This window comes from Podarcis vaucheri (assembly GCF_965113315.1).
Source record: "Podarcis vaucheri genome assembly, chromosome: 12".
Taxonomy (NCBI): domain Eukaryota; kingdom Metazoa; phylum Chordata; class Lepidosauria; order Squamata; family Lacertidae; genus Podarcis; species Podarcis vaucheri.
This window is the reverse complement of record NC_138750.1, coordinates 62179356-62203088: the sequence shown is the minus strand read 5'-3', so window position 1 is coordinate 62203088 and position 23733 is coordinate 62179356. Positions and strand designations below refer to the sequence as shown.

The window sequence follows — 23733 nt, the reverse complement described above, 5'->3', positions numbered from 1 at the left end:
AGAGAGTTGCTACGAGTCAGTGCAGTCAGTTTGAATTCCATGGAGACGTAGGCATCCTGCGCTCCTAAAAGAGGGAGTCATTACTGGCAGTTCGGTGCTTTCCAAAGCTGGATCGTGGGGCAACCGTGTTCTGCTTTTCTCTTCCAAGTGGAGAGGATGTTGGTGTGCTCAGGTCCTCCTGGTCGGCTTCTTACAGGTACCAGCCACGGTGTGAGCAGGATGCTAAACTAGATTGGCCATTGGCCTGATCCAGTAGGCTCTTAGTAGATGAACCACCCTCCTGGTTTGCATGAAACATCTGGGAATTGTTACGACCTGTTAGCCAGCCATGTTTGTGTCTTGGGTATGACTCAGTCCCGTGTATCAAAATGCACTCTTAGTAGTGCCAGATCAGCTTGACAGCTGTTCCAGAGGTTCCCATGATCATAACTTCAGTGTCAAAGCCCATCTTGGAGTAAATGAAGTTATTACCGTATTTTTCGCCCTATAGGACACACTTTTTCCCCTCCAAAAATGAAGGAGAAATCTGGGTGCGTCCTATGGGGCGAATGCAGGCTTTCGCTGAAGCTTGGAGAGCGAGAGGGGTCGGTGTGCACCGACCCCTCTTGCTCTCCAGGCTTCAGGAAGACATCCGCAGCCTAGGCAGCCCTGTGGGAGGTCCTGCAGGGCTGTCTAGGCTGCGAATAGCAGCCTGCTTCCCGGAGCACCCGGCGCTTCGGGAACGCATCTGCAGCCCTGCAGAGCGCCCCGCGCGCCGGGCAGACATTAGCCAGCCCCACAAGCTCGGGGGACAGCAGGGAGGCGCAGTGCCGCTGTTCCTCGACCTGGTTTGGCTTCCCCGACTTGGTTTTGGGGGGGGAATAAAGGGGGGGAAATTCCTTTATTTCCCCCCCCAAAAAAAACTAGGTGCGTCCTATGGGACGGAGCGTCCTATGGGACGAAAAATACGGTACATTAATGGAAATTTTAACATACTACTTTGTTATAGGTTGTTGTAATGAGCTCCTACGTAAAGTAGTTGTACAGTTTCAATTTCAGTCATCTGCGGGTTAGTACTCCATGCGAGCAGCAGAGGAGGATACATCAGGGGCTACTTTGGCTCTCTGATAAATCTTGGCATTAAACAGATTCCCAAGCAAATACTGTAAATAGCATAAAATTAAGCTACCATTGAACCTTCAGACCTCATGCAGTCTCAGCACCAGCTAGTTCACATTTTCAAAGGACTTTGACACCGTATGTTTGATAAGGCCCCTGAAATCTTAGAGGAAAATGAACTGTTACCAGGTTAGAAGTCAGAAAATTTGCTTTGTACAAATGAAAAATTGGGGGGGGGGGTTGCTATTGTTTCTCCTGCACGTAGGTAAGGTGTGTGTGTTTGTGTTTTTCCTCCCAGCATCTAGCTGCTGTTGAGGAAAGGAAGATCAAGTCCTTGGTCGCTCTCCTGGTGGAAACACAGATGAAGAAACTGGAGATCAAACTCCGTCACTTTGAGGAGCTGGAAACAATCATGGACAGAGAGAAAGAGGCGGTAAGACTGGTTGGGGAGGGGCATGTTTATTTTTTATATGGTGCCCCCTGAAAGCTCAGCGGCGTTGGTACTCTGGGGGCTGTGTCAGTCTAAGCTTTTCATCAGCATTGAAATGTTGCATCTCTCCTGTGCATTGATGATGCCTCCTTGCTTTTGGATAACACACATCTGTACAGATCTACTCTTCATATGGTTTTGAAAGTTTCATTGCATATGCATTTATGGGCTGATTACTTATCTCAGTTCTGCAACTCTGTGGACTTGGTTTTTTCCTGTCCGATGCAAGAAAAATTGGAGAACGGTTTGGGACACTGAGTATCTGAGGATAGTTCCTTCAAAATGGAGTGTGCTAATTTGACAGGTTCTTAACACCCAGAATTCAGTTGCTTTGCCTCTTGTCACTGTCCCTTGGATCATTTGGATCAAAAGTAGCTTCGTGTGTGTTGGGATATATCATTAGCAGTTTCTTCCACCACCCTTCACAGGACCCTCAAATGCCAGTCTAATTAGATTCCCTTTAGAAGTTGCAGGAGCGGTGTCTAGGATTGGACCTTGGTGAGACTGCAAAAGGGTGTAACTTGGGGCAACTAATGGATGGAATCCTTGGGCACCTCCATGGGCTCTCCTTACATCCGACAGCTGTCTTGGACAGCACCTCTGCATTGCAATAAAAGTTAGAGAGGAAGCCTATAACTAGTTAAATTGAAACATCGTGCAATAAAGCACCGTCCACCTAGGAGCTTAGCCCAGGTTTCAAAATCCAGGTCAGTTGCAGTGTTTTGATTTGCTTCAAGAAGAAGTCAGAAGATGGACTGCTCTTTCCCTCTGTATGGGCAGAGCAGACCCACAGAGCAGGGGGTTGGACTAGATGACCCTTGGTGTACCTTCGAACTCTGCGATTCTGTGGCATTCTCTTCAGCTCGGTTTCTGTGACGGCATTTGTGAACCTGGTGCCCTTTAGATGTTGGACTATGGCTCCCATCAACCCCAAATGACTGTGCTGGGTAACCTCTGTCGATTCTGTGTAGGGCTTGTTCTCTTTCTCTTTCTCATCACACAACACTTGCATCTTGTTTCTTCCTGATCAAGGGGTCTGGAGGCCAAGTGAATTGGGGCCTTGGGTTTCATGCAAGGGAAGGAATAGGCAAGGAGGAGCTTGTGTCCTCTTAGGGACACCCCCCTCTGTGTTGAGAGAACGTTGGCATTAATAGGTCCGCCAGGTAATTCTGCTTGCCTGGATGAGGACAGCTTGTTCCCCTGGTTTGGCACTGAATGGGGAGGTTAAGAACTTAAGAAGAGCCCAGCATCCTGTTCTCACAGTGACTAACTAGGTGCCTGTGGGAAACCTGCAAGCGGGCTTGAAGCACGGCAATCATTCTGGACCAAAAACCAGCAACTGTCTGCCCCACCCCCTCTCAGGACATCCTGAGCTTCTCCCGCTTGTCATCTTGTCCTGGACTGGGAAAATTAGCAGTGAGTGCGGCAGCTGTCTGTCAGAGAGCAGGGAGAATTATTTTCCACGGTTGGAACGCTTAAAGGATATGTGTTGTCCGGATTCTGATGCGTAATAACTTCTCGGTTCTTCTGCCCTCTTCCTTCAGCTTTCCCCCTCCTTTAGGGCCACACTCAACTACCTAGCAGGTGTGGTGGTTGTGTTTTTTAACAGCTTAGATAGCCAGCATGAGGGGGACCCAAGCCAGCTTAGGATGGTGGGCTGTGGGGGAGTCTTTAACACATTCCCCCTGATGCCATGATGCTGATCAGAATTTGTCTATACTGACTGGCAGTGGCTCTCCCCGATTCCTGGCAGCACATCAGCCTTACCTGGGTCCTTCTGCGTGCAAAAACAGGTTCTCTGCCACTGCATTTTCCTGCTGGCATTTATCACCTGACGTACCAGATTGCCAAGACAGGCTGCATCTTTCTGGCTCAGCCCTGTGTCAGGAGGTGTGTTGTATCTTCCGCTCCCCAACACCAAAAAATAAAAATCTGTATCTTCAGCTCTTTTGCTGAGCATCTCTGCCTTGCTCCTCCCCACCAGCTCACAGACCCTGCTGCTGATTGGCAGATAAGGTAAGAGCTGTTGCTAAGGGGGAGATTCTCCCTGGGTTCCCATATCTTTAAGGAAAATCCTCTGTTGCATCAGCCATTCTCACTCCATCTTCAGGCATCTGATATTCTGCCTCTTTCCAAGCAGACTTTCTCATTTGTAAATTTCCTTCCAAAAAGCTCCCAGCGATTAAAAAAAATGCAGCTTTTAGTCTTTTCCTGTGGGTCAGTTGCCCAAAACCTCTCGTAGCACAATAAAGGCTGTTTCCTTGTCGTTTCGAAGTGGGGAGCGGAGGAGGGGAGTCAACAGGTTTGTGCATAATATGATCTAATTTGTAAACCGAAGCCGTTTTAGGGCTGTCAGCCCAAATTATATTCTGAGTCAAGAGCACTTGTTAATCCAGAAATTGTGACAGAGTGTATTACGATGTACAGTTGACAGTGACATGTGGGGGGGGGGTGGGGTTCTTCTTTCCTGATTCCTGGAGCAGCATTTTCACTTGTGTGCCTGGTGCCAAGATACCATTTTAAACAATGAAGTTACAACTTGGGTAAAGCCACCCAGCGAATATGAACCGAGACCGAATTCCAGTGCACACTGCGCAGCAGAACCCCCCTGGCTGTTATCTGAGAGGCTGCACAACAGGCTGAAGCTGCCCTGCCTCCCTCCCACCATTTGGAGATGCAGAGTGTGTGAGCTGAATTCAGGACCTCGTGCAGAATTTTACAACCTCAGATCCTGCTCTATTTCCTATTTTCATTAAGTTTCAGAAAAGCCCGGGTTGTATCTGTCTTCCCACATGACTCTCTCTTTTTCTGGACCCCTGCCTCCTTCCTTTCATTGGTCATACCTTCCCAAAGTAATAATACTCAGTATTTTTTGGGGGGGGAAACGGCAGTTGTATAAACCAAACAGATGCAGGCGTTTGTGCTTTCCGTTTGGCTTTTGCGTGCGAATATCTAGTTGCCACATCTGGGTATCTATGGCTTGGCATGTAGCATTTGTGGCTTCTGCTGCAGCCTCGGTTAGGCAGCCTGGTTCTTGTCATATAAAGCCCGCTTCAAGGCAACCTTTCCCGATTACAGATCCTGAAAGCCTTGCTCACTGTCAGCCCTCCCTGGCCCAATTGGATTGCTCCCTTTGATTACTGTCACTACTGTGAGCAGAATCTCTGCTCCTGCCCAGCTTTTGCCGTCATGCGCTGAGTGCCGTGCAGAGCTTGATCTCGGTGTGATTTTTGTCTCGTCGTTTTCTACGTGACCTTGAAAAGTGGAAACCAAAGGCTACTGTGCTGAGATGAATTTGCAGTTAAAATGTCAATATGAGGAGGGTCCTGTCTTGGTGCTATCTTCCCAAGAAGGTCGACAAGTCAGTTCTTGACTAAACAGCTGGTGGTGGGCAACCTTCAGTCTGTGGGGCTATGTGGACCCACCAGACCTCCCCTTTTGACCCATGGGGCTGTCGTAGCCAAGCAATCCCTACCTGCCTACACCTGTCACCATCGATGGCAAAGGCAGGACTTGGACAGGAAGGACTTTGCTGGCACTACAGATCAGCTGGTTGTTTGTGCCTGCAAAGCTCTTTGCGCATTGCCTGGGCGGTGCTGTGCGCGCTACTTTGCCCTGGAAGCTTGGTTTCAAACTGCAGGCAAAGGCAGGTCACCCAGAGTCATTTGCACCAGGTGATTTACTTGTAGGTGGCCCCTGACTTGTGGGGATGCGGGCAAGTTTCCTGCCTCTGACCGAGAGGCGTTCAGGGCTTTGGGGCTGAAAGGCTGCTCTGCCTGTGCTATGTCTACATAGAATAGTGCTGTGTTCTGTGTTGCCTCTCAGACTGTAGCAAACCAACTTCTTCTTAGCCTCCTTCCTGCTGGCCACCAGTCACTTCATCTCTTCTACTTTCCAAGCCTCTCCTATTGTCTCCTCCATTCAACTCCTGCGGCATAAAAGTTATGTTCTTATCTGCTGCATTTTTATCCCACCTTTCCCTCCAAGGAGCTCCAGGTGGTGGACACAGTTCCCCGCCCCCTCATTTAATCCCCACAACAATCCCGTGAGGTAGGTTAGGCTAAGAGGCAGTGACTGGCCCAAGCTTCATGGCTGAGTGGGGTTTTGAAACCCTGACCCTCTACTCCCAACACTCTTATCCGCTGTGAAACACTGGCTTGCTAAAATTCTCTCTCTCAAAATTGTGCTCGAGAGCTTAACTCACATGTTTCGTACAGCACCTTGAATACGCTGCCCACTAAACGCATGCATGCATCTGTGGCAATTGCAGTTTCTTCCTCCCCGCACCCCTCGCCCGCCACAGAGATTGCACATGGCAAAACTGCTTGGAGACTGTAGCTTTCATCTGCGCTGGTAGAGGCATTGCCCAATTGTACCCTTTTGGGGTTGTTGTCCCCCCATATGAACCCACATGGCTGCATTTGCTTTTTGTATGACCCTTTAAGAGCTGCTGCATGTTTCTAGCTAGCTGTTTGCCCCACTAGGGAAGAATGAGGTGGCCAATTTTGGCAGTGCTGTAGCTCCAAAGAGCCGTGATTTAGAAGGAGAAGTGTGTGTGTGTGTGTGTGTGTGTGTGTTTCCATCGCAGAGAGCTGCCACAACAATGCTGCTTTATTAAGCCTTCCTCTCGGAGCAGTTTCAGCTGTGAAATTGCCCCCCAGCTATTGAATCGTGTGTTTTTTCTACCCACACACCATTATTATCACTGGTGAATCCTTGGAAATATGTGTCTTGTTTATCCAAGGAGAAAGGAAGGCATATTAGCACAAATAAAATGCACCGTAGTTGTTGCTTGCTGCAGAGGCCACCCCAAGTACTGGAATGCAGCTGTGAGCGCTCTCCCAGAAGGATGGTGCCCTGCGTGCTTGAGATGGGTTTTAACCACATGGTGCAGTGAGAACATGAGAGTGCAAGGGAAATGCGTCAGGCAAGTTATCCTGTTCTAATCCTCGATATGGATTGAAATCCAGGATGCTTCCTATTTTATTTTATATACCTGCCAGCCGGACACGGCACAATGGGCCCCCGCTTCTCACAAATGAATACCTGGGGTCAGCATTACTGTTTCTTTATACTTAGTGTTCTGACTGCCCTGTTTCAAAAAGACTGTTGCAGAGCAGGACAGGGGGCAGAAAAGGGCAAGCAAAATGGCCAGGGGTTTGGAGAACATCCTCTCTATCAAGGCTAATGTGTTGAGGGCTTTTTAGTCAAGGGGCGGCGGCGGGGGGCGGGCGAGAGAGAGATCGCCAATGGGGAATGTTATAAAACTTGTGAGAGGTATGGAAGAAGCAGATAGTTTTTCCTCCCCTTTTCTATAATACTTGCACTTGGACACATCCAATGAAATTGGCAGCAGATTCAGGATGGAATAAGTAGCGTTTTATAGTGTTTAAATATTTTATATGAAATGTTTTAATTCGTAAAGCATTTATAGATTACCTTTCATATTAAATAGCTCTTGTTGACACCTGTCTGTCTCAAGAGATAACTTAGTACGCCTCCAGCACTGAAGTCAAGCTGCTGGAAAATAACAGCGCCTGCTGTGGGTGCAGAGACTGGTAACTCATAACTGCTGCCTCCCACACTGGGTTTTTGCTGCCTTAGCAGCACCGAAGCAACTTCTCCGGGGCGCAGGCCTGGGCAATGTGTCTGGAGGTCCTGGGCTGCCTAGACGACAAGACCCACCCAGCCCAGCCCCACGGATGCAGTCCAAAAGAAAGCAGAGCAAGACGCTTGGCAGTGCTGTTTACAGCATAAAATGAGTTGGATAGCTCAGTTGGTTAGTGTGGTGATGATGACTACACCAAGGTTGCAGGTTCAATCCCCATAAGGGATAGCTGCATATTCCTGCATTTCGGGGCGTTGGACTAGATTATCCTCAGGGTCCCTTCGAACTCTAAAATTCTATTTGATAAAGCTTTTACGACACAATAAAAAAAGAAAATTGAAGTTCTAATTGCACAGTTTACAGAATATACCCCCTCAGGGTGAGGTGATGGCTTTAAAAGGGCATTAGTCCAGAAATGGGGATGGTGGCGCTCAAGATCTAGTTGAGCCTCGGCGGTGTCATTTTCCGTAATGGATGTGTTGGTTTAGTTCAGGAGGTTGTGGCCAGGAAAAGTTTGGGTGCCACTGCTTTAACCGAATACAGTGGTACCTTGGGTTAAGTACTTAATTCGTTCCAGAGGTCTGTTCTTAACCTGAAACTGTTCTTAACCTGAAGCACCACTTTAGCTAATGGGGCCTCCTCCTGCTGCCACACCACTGGAGCACGATTTCTGTTCTCATCCTGAAGCAAGGTTCTTAACCTGAAGCACTATTTCTGGGTTAGTGGAGTCTGTAACCTGAAGCATATGTAACCTGAAGCGTATGTAACCCGAGGTACCACTGTATCAAGGAATGCTGTACAGACTTGTATGCGGAAGGAAAAGCACAAGGGGTTTTTTATAGCTTGGCTTTCAGTCAATACACAGCTGTGAATCTCTCCCTTTCCCCCATCAGCTGGAGCAGCAGAGGCAACAGCTGCTGACGGAGCGCCAGAACTTCCACATGGAGCAGCTGAAGTACGCGGAGCTCCGCGCCCGCCAGCAAATGGAGCAGCAGCAGCACAGCCAGAACGTCCAGCAGTCCCACCAGCACTCCAGCGGCCCTGGCATGAACCCCCTGGGGACACCCAGCCACCCGGGCTTGTTGTCTCACCAGCAGCCCCCTCCGTATCCCATGATGCACCACCAGATGCCCCCTCCTCACCCACCGCAGCCAGGTAAGGGCTGGGAAACACACACACCCCTTTGTGCTTTTGGTGGAAGCTTGGAAACGGGTCTGAGGCTGGACTGTGGAGATGTGCCGGGTTCAGCAGGTAAGTATGCTTATTACGACTGCAGCGTTTCTGCAGACTCCTTCCCCCAGAAATGGGCACAAAGAAATAGCTGAGAGGGAGCAATGTGCCTGCACGCTTGGGACACATCCTTGTGTAGAAGTGTCGGGTTTTGCATTTAGTTTGAAAGCTAGGTTTTCTCAAGAAGCCGAGTAATGGGCTCAGAATACATTGTTTGCTCTGCACGGGGCACACGTCACTCAGAGCCCTAGGTTTTGGAGCGTTGGGAAACATCAGGCCACTTTATGATGCACAGGTCCTGCAATTCTGGATCTTAAGAACCTCTCGTGCCATTTCCCCACACTTCATTATCGAAAAAGGGTTATTCCGATCTGGATAACTGTGAGAGAGACTGAGAGAGCACCTTTCCTCATAGCTGGCTTTGCACACTACCGTTTTGTGTAATTTCATCATGACCGCTTTTCATCTCCTCATTTTATATCTTCCATTTCCTGGCCTTTTATAAGAGCCCCACTTGAGCACGCTTCTCCACACCTGTCAATCCATCAGCACTCTGGAGGCCGACGAATGAAAGAGGGCAAGCCTTCCATCAGATTACAGTGCCCTGGAAGGGGGGGCAGTGCCATTCTAAGCAGGGGCTGCTTGTTCTGTTTGCTTAGCTGCCCCACACCAGACATGGCGTGATACACATGCGCTAGCACCAGCGCCTCACGATGCCCTGTGGAAAGTACTCGAGGGAGGCTTCTTCAAATCCAAGCCCTATCTTAAAATACTGAACCCAAGGCATCACCTCGTGATGAACCTTTTCCCATAACCTCTCAGGAGAGGATTAAACAGCACATAACCTCCTGAAAGTAACTTAAGACAAGCAGCTCTAATGTGCCAATTGTGTGTGCGCCAACAACTGCTCTGAGAAGCCAAAAGCATCTAAAGGAGTGTAGTTCATTCTGCCTTCAGTTTCTGGAGTGCAGTCTCTCTCTCTCTCTCCCTCCCTCTCTCTCTCTCTCTCTCTCTCTCTCCTCACCACTACTGTTGCCTTGATAAAATACTTAGTGGATCAGTGTTATTGATAGTTAGCATGTTCATCTAAATCAGGGTTTCCCAAACTTTGGTCTCCAGGACTACAAGTTCTGTCATCCCTAGTTAGCAAGACCCATAGTCAGGGATGATGGGAATTGTAGTTCAAAAAAAGCTGGAGATCTGAGTTTGGGAAACCCTGATCTAAATTATTGTTTGCGGCTTGGACTAGACCCTTGGGATCTCTTCCAGCTCTACAGTTCTGCATAACGGATCCCTGGGCTTCTTCGCCCTGAACGTAGGCATGCTCTTCTGGAAGAAGTTGCAAACCTCAAGATCCTAAAGCAGTTTGTTCTCCGGGAAGAAACATGAACAGATCCATGAGTAGGGAAGGCAGGAGTAGATTTTATAGTAGTTTGAAGTTATGGGATCAGGAAAAGGGTGGTCGCTTGGAGTGCTGTGCAGTGAAATAGTTAAAATGGGAAGAGGAAGCATCACAGAACACCATGGCAAGGCTGTTCCGATGGGGCGACAACAGATGGGGAGGTGCAAGCAGAAGAGGCAAATTGTCAGGTACACGATTCTTTCTGGGTAGACTGTTATATGTTGTTAGAAATCCAGACCTGTCCGTTCTCATCAGTGGCGCTGTGCTTGTAGGCCTGCGGTGCCAGAAAACATGAGCAACTGAAGCCGGATGGATTTATTTTGCTCAGCCTCTTTTGCTCCAGTACCCCAGAAGTCTGTGCCTCTTATCAAATGCGAGTCCTCTAGCAAAACTAATTAAAACCTGAAATGAAGCCATGGTTGGGGAAATGACCTGTTAACAGCCTTCTTCCCCTGAATGACTGGCACAGACTTCATGGTAGACTGTGGTTGTCCAAATGAGTGGCAGGGATGAGCATCTTCCTCACAGCAATGTCAGAGGAATGAGCAACAAAGGTTGCCCCATTGTGGGGGGGGGGGCTTCAGCGCTCTTTGATGCATAGGAGGGATGCAGGAAACTTCCCTCCATTGGGCAAGCCTGCAGTGACCTCCAGTTTAACCTGGAGCCCCCTAGTTTAGAGTACAACTCGCGTCATCCTTGACCCTTCCCCAGGCAGGCTGGAGCTGATGGGAATTGTAGTCCAAAATAACTGGAGGACAAAAGATTGGGGCAGCTGATTTTAATTCCACCCCGTACAAAATGCTTGCACAATGGATGAGAGTTCAGAGAAAGCACAAGTGTTCTCCTCAACTGCACAAACCATTTTCCTGCTTGGCAGGGGGTTGGACTCGATGGCCCTTGTGGTCTCTTCCAACTCTATGATTCTATGATTCTATGATCACAATCTTCCCCATGAAGAGAAGAAAATCATGTCGCAAGCACCTTATTAGATCTGGCGTGGACAACCTATTTTATTATATTATAGCATCTTTTTATCATATTCGACTTTTATTATTTTATGTTATGCTCAAGGGCCACATTCACTCTTGGCCAGTCCTCTGCAGGCTGCCTATCAATAGAGGGTTTGGTCAGAAAACCCACCCCCCACACGGTCACATTCAGGCTCTTTCTGGTGGTACACATCAGTTGTACACACTCTGCAAATCCCAGCACGGTGTCTCCTTTATTTATTATTATGTTCATTGCCACTGCCAAAATCAGTAAGCCCTTGGGAGATCAGAAAAGTGTGTGTGCCTGTGTCAGATCAGACTTCTGAACAGGCAGGTAAGTCACCCTGTGTTAGACATTATTTGAAGCTGTCAAAGGCAGGCAGCACCACAGTCCTTTGTTTTCCTTCTGTAAACTTGCCTGGGCTTCTTGTTGTTGTTGTTGTTGTTGTTGTCTGGGCTTGTTGTTGTTGTTTATTATCTGGTTCTACCTTCCCCACCCCACTGCCCAGTTGTACAACTCCGCCATGTACAACTGCATATATGTGACCAGCCAGCAGAGATGTCTGTCCTAGCCTCAAACATGTTAGACCACGATATCTGAGTAGAATCTCACCACCTCTGCTGCCCTAGAGGCACTGTAACTAGCCAGTGTTGGAAACCAAATACCCAAGGTTAGGCAGGTGCCCTGCTCCAGCAGGGCTGATCCGGGACTCATACTTTTGTCAGTGACCAAATGCGCTTGTAACACATGGTTTATTGTGACACAGCAAGTTTTGAATCTGTCTGCTAAACCGTGGTTCACTGCACGACACACGGTAGGCCTCCAGTACAACCATGGATTAAGGAGACCACCCTGAACACCTGTGAATTGTACTGGAGTCCTCTCACACTCCTCCCAGAAGAAGCATTACGGGAAGTCACAGTAGGGGAGAGGTTTATCAGAGGCATCTGGCTGGCCACTGTGAGAACAGCATGCTAGACTAGGTCAGCCATTGACCTCATCCAGCAGGTGGTTCTTACTCAGTACAGTGGTGCCTCGCAAGACGAAAAGAATCTGTTCTGTGATTCTCTTCGTCTAGCGGTTTTTTTCGTCTTGCAAAGCAAGCCCATTGAAGGATTAGCGGATTAGCGCTATTAGCGGCTTTTAGCGGCTTATCTGTTGATCGGATCAGCTGATAAGTGGTTTAGCGGCTTAGAAAAAGGGGGGGAGGGGAAAAAACCAGCAGGAACTCGCAAGACATTTTCGTCTTGCGAAGCAAGCCCATAGGAGATTCGTTTTGCGAAGCACCTCCAAAACGGAAAACTCTTTCGTCTAGTGAGTTTTCCGTCTTGCGAGGCATTCATCTTGCAGGGCACCACTGTACAGGCAATGACCATTTTATGTGCGTTCAGTATGTGCAACGACACGCGTGTGCATTGCTGTGAACCCAGAAGTGACTAGGAAAAGGGCGAAAACAGTCCCGAAAGAGTGCAGAAAAGGTGAAAACTGCACGGAAACGACACCTAGCAATCCCATGAGCCTTTGCAGGTGCAATGCCAGGAGCCCTTGCACTGGCCTGTGGAGAGTTTTGAGGGTCTTTGTAGGCTTTTTCAGTGGTGTTCCCAATACACACAATTTCACTTAAAACGAGTGGTGCCTCAGAACGCAACCCTCGCGTAAAATGGTTGTTGCCTGTATCTGGTGTGTTCTGTTCCTTCCGCACTCTGATCAGCTGGTCCTCAGACTCCCACCTTGTTCTCCTGCTGTGTCTCCGCCTGCAGTTCCCTTGACCTCCAGCTCACCAGGTGTGCGCTCCGTGCCCCAGGTAGTCTGTGCAGGGTGAGCTTGTGTGTCACCTGTTCATTTGCAAAGGGAAAGCTGCAGCTTGCAATTGCTTGCCTGCCTGCCTGCCTGTTAGATTTCTGCAAGAGTGATCCTGGCAGCGTGGAGGGATAGGCAGGCTTGCGAAGCCTCTGCAACCATCCCCAAACGACGTTCTCTGTGAAAGGAAGAGGAGGAGGAGGCCCCAAGGCAGAAAGCACACACATAGGCCACCAACCAGCTTGACCTCCTTCCTCGGCTCCGTCACAGTGGCCTGGGAAAGGTTGCGCGCCTCTTACCCCCACCCCCGGCAACCATTCCCTGGCAGGCTTGCCTTTGCCCCCTGGTGACACGTAAAAAAGCAGAACCGCTAATCCGGCAGAGCATGCAGGGAAGCGTGGGGCTCGGAGTCTCTTGCTGAAGTGACAGGCAGGTCTAGAGAAAAGATAAGGGGCTCGTAAAATTCTTACTGGCCAAGAAGAAAGGGGGTGGGTGGATAGCTATGGTTTACAGTCAGAGCATTTTGTTTAAAATGTTTCTACGTCGTCCTTCGTCTCACCGGATGAAGAACAGGCATTTGGCGGGGGTGGGATCCGAATCAGAAATTGAGAGGTAGCAAAAGTCATAAGACAGGTGGAGGGCAACACAGCTGCTTGCAGCACCTTAACCTAGCGCTGAAAAGTAGCGCCCACAAATTGAGACCTCCAGGGCTGGCTGAGCTGCTTCTCCCTTGCCCTTGTGACTTTTCTTACGGTTCATGTAACCCCTTTCAAATCCAGACCTCGTTGTTCTGTTGGGTAGCTTCTGGTTCAAAGCTTGTTCCCTGGAGAGAAACTAGTCTACGTGCCGTTGGACTTAAGCTGAACCATTCTTTGCAGAGAGTCTTGGGATGCTACAGCCTGAATATTCAGTGCCGCCCCTTCAGGCTGCCCAGTGCCCAGGGTGGTTTCCATGAGCTCGGCCCTAGCAGTCGCTACATAGCCCCGCTGGATTTGAAACCAGGCTAGGCAAAAAGACTGCCTGTGCTGGAACTGGCAGAAAAGGGAGTCAGGCCGGGGTTGCTGCCTCCTGCGGATGCCAGAGAATGATTTAACTACATTGAGCTGTGCAGGCCTTTTATGCCTGCAGAAAACACTTGAGCGAGTTTCATTGCTTGGTGCCTCCTGACAGAGATATTTTATTTAGGAGCCATAAATATTTGAAGGTAGCCAGTTCAGTCCTGGCGTGCCACTTAGTTTGCTTTATGTCTGGGCAGTGCTGGCCTTGAAAAACTACGTTGCCCGCTGCTTGATGTGTTCGGAAGAAGCTCCCTGGACACTTGCTTGGTGTCCAAATTGGTCTTAACCCAGAAAATAACCCTCTCGGTGCATTAGGCTGGTGTTTGGGGGGGGGGGGCCTGCTGTCTCTCCAACCAGCGCAGAGTGAATTATCACGCTGGAAAGAAGTGATGGAAATGTTCGCGGCGGGCGGAGTGGGGAGCTGGAGAGTTGATACTAAATTAGCTACCGTGCTTAATTATTCAGTGCCTGGCTTTGCGATTCTTTGGGTCTCCTGGGGAAGACATGTGGCAGGAAGGGCAGATTCCAGCGCTTGCCTAGTGGTATTAAGACTCGCAGTCCAGCTTTATGGAACCCATTCATAATTTTTCGGGTGTGTGTGTAAGCACGCTTAATGGCACTGCGTTGCCCCACAGAAGGGACTCTGGTTTCCATGCTCTCCCGGCTAGACACATCCTGCACACTGTAGAGAGTTTCTCTTGCATTCAGCTGGTTTAATAACAAATGCATTTATTGCATTTATATCCCACTTATATCTAAGGAGCTGAAGGTGGTGTGCATACTTCTTCTCCCCCATTTTATCCTAACAAGAGCCCTGTGATGTGCGTTAGGCCAAGAGACGGTGACCGGCCCAAGGTCAAACCCAGTGAGCTTCTTGGCTGAGTGGGCAGAATTTTGAATCCTGGTGCTCTAACCATTAAACCACACTGTCACTCTTATTTTTCTTAAGTGGCAGTCAGGCAACACGGCCACTACTTCCTGCTCAACCTTAGACTGTCATCCATTTTGGGGGTGGGACGGGCTTGGCAGCTCTCAACCTGCAAGTGCGTCTCTATAAGTGATAACCCCTTAGCCTTCCTCCTCACCCAAAAAACCCCCGTAATGTGGGGTTGGGGGCTTACCTTAGAAGGGGGAGTTGTCAGGGCTAGCAAAAGAACATGATGTGGCATATTTTGAGCTCCCAGGAAAAGCCCTTAGTGCTCTGGCTTAATATAAATTCATCCTAATGTTAACGGAGAAATCTGAGGGCTCCCTTGGACAAAAAAACAAGGACAAGCCAGGAATACCAGAGCAAAACAGCAGCCAGTGGGCTTGGTCTTTATTGAAGACGGTCGCGACAGGACTCCCACCTGCCACAAGGTGGAACAAGACGGAAGCCCCGGACAAAAGAGCCCCCAAACTTTTATTAGCTGCTAATCCCCATGTTACAACCCCCAAACTACATCACTAACACATCATGGTTACATCATGAAAGAGGAGGTCTGGTGGCAGTAGTCTGAGCATCCTGGACCCTGCCCCATGGTTCCCCTTGCCCTCCACCAAACACCCATCAAGTGTAACAAAGGAGATATTCACATTTCCCTGTTTCCTAGCCAAGTTCATCACACCCTTTTGTCTTCATCTGGGTTTGTTATGGCTACCTGTCTGGCACTCAGGTATCAGGATGCCAGGGATTATCACTCAGGCAGAGGGGCTGCTGAGTAGCTGAGCTCACACGTCTATATTAATTTCTGAAGTTTTCCCAGTGAGCCAGTACTGAGATACATCCATCAGTGAATTCTTACATTTGGTATCGTGCAGCAAAGGCCTTTTGAACAGATAGGAAGAAACTGTGATGGGGTGTTTGTGGGGACAAATCACAAAAGTCACAAAAGCGGTTGTGCTGGTTTTAGTAGTGGGCTGCATGTGCATGATATCTGCTGGAGGGGCAACCCCCCCCCACCCAACCTATACATAAATTCCTGCAACACTGACAAGCTTTTTAAAAAAAATAAAAAATAAAATGTAAGCTGAGAAGGCGGCACAGAAATGTTTGGAATAAATGAATTCCATCCCATGCGTCCCCTTAGCCAGGACTAGAGAGCCTGATGCTAGACTCTCCACTTAACAAAATGTGATCGGTCGCCATTAACAGAGGAGGGGCAGTCGATAAATGTGTCAGGACAGCCCCCGGGGGCCTGTCCAGGCTCAAGCTTTCCCGCACAGCCCAAAGCACACGCCTGTGTCATGCAACATATGTGAGCCTGATGCCACACAGCGTGACTTTGCCGGCCGAGGGAGGAGGAGGAGGAGGAGGAGGAGGCCTAAACGTGGAACAGGCTTTTTCAGTAGGCTGCCTCTCACAGTAGTGAATCTACCTTCCCTCCTAAACATCTGCCTCCCCCCCCCTTAAGCTTTTCCCTTTCCTTATGTAGGTCACACTTCACTGTCTTTCACTCCCCCCGCCATTGCCTCTGAGTTTCAAGCCGTATTTTCCTCTTCCTCCCAAAGAGCAGCATTTTGTGTTGTGCATTCCTCCCACCCACCCCCCCTTTTCCTGCTGACCGGAATGCCCAAAATGCTTAATCCACTTTTGAGTGGGGCTCCCCCACCCCACCCTGGATGGTCTCAGCTACGTTATTTGTCAGCCTGAAAGCTGCCGCGATCAGAGAGTCGCCCGCGAGCATCTCTTGCCTTAACAGATCACCGCGTCTCCGCTGCAAGAATAATGTTAGTGGGAAGCCATTTTCTTGGGAAAGACAACGCAGGCTTAGAAACCGGCAGGCAGAAAGCGGGTGCAGTTGCCAGTAGAAGTGCAGAGGGCTTCCCTCCCCCCTCAGCTGATCTTGGGGCAGGGCAGGGCACCCCCAAGTGTTTTACTAACATCCCTCCCACCGGAATTTCTCCTGGGGGAGGAGGAGAGGGCAGAACAAATACCTTTTAAATGGCTCATTCAGACCCTTCACAGCACTAGTGATCCTTACAACATTCTTGTCAGGTAGGGCCATGATTATTATCCCATTCTCCCACCCTCACCATTGAAGCACTCACTCTGAAAATGCCTCACGAGAAATGCTAATAACATTCACCAAGAAAGCGGAGCCCAAACAGCTGTTGCAAATCCAAAGCCTATATCTAAATATTATCCAAGAACTAACTTGATGATGATGATGATTTTGTATTTGAAGGTAGCTATTTCAGAATAAGGTTAATAGTACTCAGTGGTCTAGCATCTGCCAGGTTAATAAAAACCTTGGCTTACTATGCTACATTACCTGGAGCAAATACAGTGGTACCTCAGGTTAAGTACTTAATTCGTTACGGAGGTCCGTTCTTAACCCGAAACTGTTCTTAACCTGAAGCTCCATTTTAGCTAATGCGGCCTCCTGCTGCCGCCGCGCCGCCGGAGCACGATTTCTGTTCTCATCCTGAAGCAAAGTTCTTTACCTGAAGCACTATTTCTGGATTAGCGGAGTCTGTAACCTGAAGCATATGTAACCTGAGGTACCATTGTATATAAGCTTGGCAGAAGAAGAACTCAGTCCAGTTGGATGATGGGGTCTTTGGGAAGAGGATTCAGTAATTCAGACCTGAAACATTTCTAACTTCTGGGGAGAAAAGGACAATTGAGGATGAACTAGACTTGTGCACTGAAACATTTTGGAATTTGCCTGGAATAGCTATTGGAGGCAGAAGGCCACAAACTTAGCCAGGTGTGGGGTTTACATATCCAGATGTGCCTCGCGGGATACAGCCAGGACCCAAGTCAAGCTGCCAGCCCAGAATCTTGAGTTCCGACAGCTCATTTCAAACAGTCAGACCCTCACTAGATGAATAAATATGGGGAAAGCCAAATGCCACTCAGAGAAGGATCCGAAATATTTTCCTAGAAGCTTGAATTTGTTTTATCCTGGATTGTTTTATTTGATGGGTGTATTGTCAACAGCTTTGAGATTTTTAAAAAATATAAAGCGGTATAGAAATGAAATGAATAACAATAATACATTCCACCGGTTGGGGTGGAATGGTGGCCATTCTGTTGTGGCGACCATAACCTAGGTTTAAGGTGCCATTTGGCAACTGGCTTATTTTTCTGAGTTTCTAATGTGGGTTGGGGTACCTGTGCAGCCCTCTTCCCCAAAAGCCAAGCTTAGTGTGAGCTGGATTAAGTCGATTCTTTCCACCTGTCGTCGTCGTCCTCCCCCTTTTTAATTACTTACATTAGTGCCTTGATTCTGCCGAAGAAATCTCAGGCTTAACAGGCCTGTGCAAATCTAACCAGGGCAGATGGGGAAACATTTTGTTGCTGAAGAAACTCAATTGCCAGTGCTCCCTGTTTATTGGATGCGGTTGGGTTTCAAGGAATAGACTTGACCATTCTGGTGGCTGCGGCTGTACTGTAGGGAAAGAGGAGGAGGATGAAAGTGGCGAGCGAAGGGAAACGTGAGCCTTTCAAGAGCGCAATGCTTCTTTCAGCCTGAAGATCAGAATCTGAGCAATCAGAGGCAGGGCTCCATGAAGACCGCGGGATTATTGACCTTCCTTCCATTATTTCCTCATGGCAATTCCCAGATGAGCAGAGCGATGAACTTGCTCTCTTCAGCTCTTAAAAAGACCTCTGGTCCAAGCAGTCCCTCTGTCGGCTTCCGTCTAATTCTGTGGTCGCCAAACTGCCATGTAGTCCCGCCACAACGCTCCTCATGCGCTCTAGGAAGAGGGCTGGAGTGAGCCCACCATTGCTTTTTCTGTTTGCCTGCAGCAGAACTTAGCCTGTGATAGCCTCGGTCCTGGAGCAAGCAGGTGAAATTTCACAGAGGCTAAGCAGTCATTTTTAGCCAGTTAAGAGCAGGTTATGACAGCATCTATACCTGGGGACAAGTCTCTCCACCTGGATTTTCTTCATCAAACAGCTCCCGCGTAAAATCGTAGAGATGGAAGGGGACCCCCCATGGTCATCTAGTCCAATCCCTGCAATGTAGGAATCTCCGATAAAGCATCCACGGCTGATGGCTATCCAACCTCTGCCTATAAACCTCCAATGAAGGAGTGAATTATAGGGGCAAATGTCTGTTGCTAACCCCTGATCTTAATGTCTGCATGTTTTGCCCCAGTTGGTCTGAGTTTTGATTGGGGGAGGCAGCTATTCGCCTGTGACAGGCTGCAAACTTGGCCATGCCCTCACTGTGAGAAGTGAAGCTACAGGGAACCAGGCAGAGGGCTTTTTCCATATTGGATTGCCTTCCCATCATATGTCAGAGAGAGAACCAATTACAGTGGTACCTCGGATTACATACGCTTCAGATTACAGACTCCGCTAACCCAGAAATAGTACCTCGGGTTAAGAACTTTGCTTCAGGATGAGAACAGAAATCGTGCTCCGGCGGCGCAGTAGCAGCAGGAGGCCCCATTAGCTAAAGTGGTGCTTCAGGTTAAGAACAGTTTCAGGTTAAGAATGGACCTCCGAAACGAATTAAGTACTTAACCCGAGGTACCACTGTATGTGACTTCCCAAAGACCTCTGAAGGCAGTCCTGTTTTTCATGCTTGTTGTTTTGCTGTGTTTTTATATTATGTTGGAAGCCTCCCAGAGTGGCTGGACAACCCAGTCAGATGGGCGGGGTATAAATAATAAATTTTTATTATTCTTACTGGTCTCTGTTCCTCAGATCTCATGAAAGAGGGAACTGGAGGCAGGCAGGCAGAAGCCAGAATCAGCAGCAGTAAAACTGCACTCTTTGCTCCCATTGTGAGGAGGGGAGTGAGCCAAGCTGGGTAACTTCCAAATGAACATGCAGGGAGAGGGAGTTCCCTGCAAATCTTCTGCGGTGTTGTCCCATGCTCTGCTCTGCTTTCACCTGGTCAGGTGCTTTGGAGCATCGAAGGGAGACCCCAGCAGCAAAAGCCTTGTGGGCAGTCCCTGTTTCTCCTTTGGAAGGGGGAGCAAGTCTCCTCAGGCCGATGACTAGAGGAGCTTTTCCACGGGGAGAGCTTCTGGTGGGTTGCTGCTGCTGCTGCTCTTTAAGGGAATGGCAGAAATGCCATAGCTGCGTGTGGAGAGTGTGCTCGCCGGAGGCCATGTGCACATCCATGTGTGCATGGATGGGTTTTGCAGTCTCTCCTCTCTGGTTGGAAGATTCTTCTGAGAACCCTTTGCCCAGGCAGGGTTTGGAGGTTTTTTCCATCTGTTGTGCTGCAGTAATGCCAGAGTTTTTTGCTCATATGTTTGGCTGTCTCAAGACTGAAGAGCTTGAACAGTTCCGGTTTCTGAACCCTGTTACTGGAGGGGAGAGAGAGGAAGGGGATTCAATAAAGATTATAGATATATCCTACCACCCAGGAACCTGTGTGGTGTCTTTGAATAAATCATGCACATAGGAGACTCCAGCATAAACGTTGCATGTCGTGGTTGCCAGCCTGAAGGTGTTAGCGGGATACCAGTTTCCTGAAAAACTTTGCTGCTATTTAGCCAGCTGAGTGGGGAGGAGAGAGGGAGAGAGAGCCTGCTTGCTTTAAAGGAGCCAACCGGACAGGAGCCGCTTACACTCATGTAAGCAGCTCCTCTCCTGCTTTGCTCCTTTAAAGCAAGCAGGCTCTCTGTCCCTCTCTCCTCCCCACTCAGTGGCTCTTCTCCTGCTTTGCTGTTTCAAAGCGAGCCACGGAGGAGGGAAGGAAGGGGAACCATGGATCCTCTGCTCACGACTGCAGCAGATCCCCCCGCCATCCATAGGCATTCGCTCCATAACATGCACAGACATTTCCCCTTACTTTCTAGGAGGAAAAAAGTGAGTTATGGTGCAAAAAATACGGTACTTAATTCATTCCGGAGGTCCGTTCTTAACCTGAAACTGTTCTTAACCTGAAGCACCACTTTAGCTAATGGGGCCTCCTGCTGCCGCTGCACCGCCGGAGCACGATTTCTGTTCTCATCCTGAAGCAAAGTTCTTAACCCAAGGTAATATTTCTGGGTTAGCAGAGTCTGTAACTTGAAGCTTCTGTAACCCGAGGTACCACTGTACAAGGAATTGCAGAGGGCTGAATTCACTTTGCTCTCTTGAACCACAAGGCCTGCTAGGATTTGGAGGGCTTTGGTGGTGGGGAAATTGGTTTCAGGGGTACAGGCAGAAGAAAGGCAGCTTAAAAAAAAAGAGAAAGTGCTTCTTTTGCTACTGATTGGGGAGATAACTCCCAAATGGAGAAGCTTCCATAAGTTTCAGCTCACCTTTGCTAAATATCAAAAGGTGCAGCCAGTGAGGTTTCTTAGTAGCATTGCATTGCAAATGCCTTATCACTGTGACACCTCCAGTAGAAACTCCCAGTAGATCACCAGGCAAGGGGCAGCCAATTCTCTCTCCTTTCTGTTGCTGCTCTCCCTGCTTGCTACACACACACACACACACACACACACACACACACACACTGTGCCCATTCTCACAAGGTTTGTGCTCTTGTTCCTCCCATCCACTGTCATTACTCCAGTCTTTTGCACGGAACAAAATCGTCCTAAAACTGGAACCGTGTCTACAGAGCAATTTATGTCCCTCAGGAAGGATTTGGGTTCCATTGGTGTGGAGTTTCTGGATAGCTAGTCTTGGGTGCTGGACAGAAGGGCGGACTTGTGACCAAAAGTTGATAGGATAGGCTGGTACTTTGGAAGTGCGCCAGGCCGGCACAGCACAAGGATCTTAAGGTCTAAGGAAGACCGAGAGCTCGGCTGGAGCTCTTCAGTTCCAGGCTGGGAATCCTTTATTCATCTGGTCCTGAACTATAGGTCTATGGGTCCTCGTATTTCGGGCCCTCTCACCTGCAGGGGGGTGTTGAGTTTTCTGGATCCAGAGGAGTTGCATGTGATCTCTGCCTAACTTGCAATCGAGGTACCAGACATGAGGGTTTCTTCCTGTAAAAAGAAACCGCTAGCGTTTGTGTGTCTAGAAAGGGTTGGAGTTTTTTTAATGAAGAAAAAAAAGTAGTTCTTGATGCTAACAAGATGCTAATAAATCTATCGCAGTAACAGGCTGTAAGTGGGTGTTAAGAGTGGCAGTCAATAACTTGGCACATAGCAGCCTTCACCTTATCTGCTGAGCTAGGAATTTCCTTGGCCTCGGTTCCCACCACTGCTGTGTAACACATTTTTAATGGGCTTTCTTGGCTGGAGAGGCCAAAGTGCTGTGTGTGTGTGTGTGTGTGTGTGTGTGTGTGTGTGTGTGTGTTGTGCCCCTGTGAGGAAATGCAGCAATTTCACTCCCCTCTCCTCCCTCAGTTTCCTGGAGACAGCCAGGATAAGGACCCTCCTTAATCCAAGTTTAAATTTATGAACAGCTGCAGCCCATCATTGCTCACCAACTTCCACCCCACACACGAAATGAGAAATAATTTGGCTGTGTGGCCCTTGCTCTCTCACAAGACAGCTTCATCCGTGAGTCCCCTCGCTGAGCAGCAGCTGCCGCAAGGAAAAGGCCACTTCACTTCTTGCTGTCTCTGAAAAGTAAATTTGTTGTTTGTGAGAGATAATGCAGAACGGTCCCCCGCAGCCACGGGTTGGGGCTGGTAATACTGTTCCCAAAAAGAACCCACCCATTCTCCACTCTAGGATTGCCACACTCTTTCTTCCAAACACTCCTTGAGTCCTGCTGCTTCTGTGAAGTGTTGTTCCTAAGAGAGGCAAAGTCTCCATACCAGTAAACTGGGAATTGGCCCAATTCAACTCCTCCATCTCTCCCCACACCCCCTTCTCTTGCCTCCATCTGGTGATTCAACTGCAAGCTGTCTTGAGGCGAGGGACTTTTTTTTCCCCTGCACTCCTCTTTTCAGCTTTTTGCCCAGAAGCCTTCCCTGCTGCCCTAAATGGAACTGCCGGGGCTGGAGCCACTAAACATTCCTGTATACCTGAAGGAGCGTCTCCACCCCCATCGTTCAGCCCAGACACTGAGGTCCAGCGCCGAGGGCCTTCTGGCGGTTCCCTCCCTGCGAGAAGTGAGGTTACAGGGAACCAGGCAGAGGGCCTTCTCGGTGGTGGCACCTGCCCTGTGGAACACCCTCCCTTCAGATGTGAAGGAAATAAGCAGCTATCTTATCTTTAAAAGACATCTGAAGGCAGCCCAGTTTAGGGAAGTTTTTAATATTTAATGCTGTATTGTTTTTAACACTCGATTGGGAGCCGCCCAGAGTGGCTGGGGAAACTCGGCCAGATGGGCGGGGTATAAATAAGTTGTTGTTGTTGTTGTTGTACCTGACTTGTTTGCTCTCTCAGGGCCACTCTCTTGACCGAACTGCAGGCGTTGGTTGGCACTTTGGGCAGCTGGTGTACCTGCCCTCAGGGATGAGGTTTGCCAGAGTGGACTGGAGGGCATTCAGGTGACAAGGCGATGCCTCCCATGGGCTGGAAAAGCCAAGGGTCTTCCCAAGCCTTTAAGGAGCCACCTCATCCCTCCAGATCTTCCCTGCATCTGGTCAGGATAGCACGGTGGCCTTCTTCCTCTGTCATAATTGTATAATTGGTGGTGAAAGACTTGGGAAGACTCTGCCTCCTCAGTCCCAGAGGGAGGGACCATCCCATCAACTGAATGTCCTCTGGTCCACTCTTCAAACAGAATCATAGAATTGCAGAGCTGGAAGGGACCCCGAGGGTCATCCAGTCCAACCCCCTGCAAGGCAGGAATCTAAGCTGAAGTAGCCATGACAGGCGGCCACCTAGAAGTACTGTTTGTGGGGGGCGGGTGGGTGTGGAGGACTCCGTGCTCCTGAATGGGGTTACTGTGCCCCTGAAGGACCAGGTACGCAGCCTGGGAGTCATTTTGGACTCACAGCTGACCATGGAGGCGCAGGTCAGGTCTGTGCCCAGGGCAGCTGTTTACCTGCCCTGCCTGCCCGCAGACTTGTCTCGCCAGAGCGGTGCATGCTCTAGTTATCTCCTGCTTGGACTACTGCAATGCGCTCTACGGGGGCTACCTTTGACGGTGACCTGGAAACTACAACTATCTGACTTTTAGAAGACATCTGAAGGCAGCCCTGTTTAGGGAAGTTTGTAACATTTGATGTTTTATTCTGTTTTTAATCTGTTGGGAGCCGCCCAGAGTGGCTGG

The 23733-nt window shown here is 49.1% G+C and overlaps 1 protein-coding gene across 1 annotated transcript in view; it reads left to right on the top strand.

Annotated features, from left to right (window-relative positions):
- SMARCC1 (SWI/SNF related BAF chromatin remodeling complex subunit C1) overlaps positions 1-23733 on the top strand; it is a 97886-nt gene that overhangs the window by 69830 nt on the left and 4323 nt on the right. The window contains exons 25-26 of the mRNA XM_082192189.1: positions 1397-1531; positions 8090-8351. Coding sequence (XP_082048315.1) covers positions 1397-1531; positions 8090-8351 — 397 coding nt within the window. The remainder of the gene's footprint in view (positions 1-1396; positions 1532-8089; positions 8352-23733) is intronic.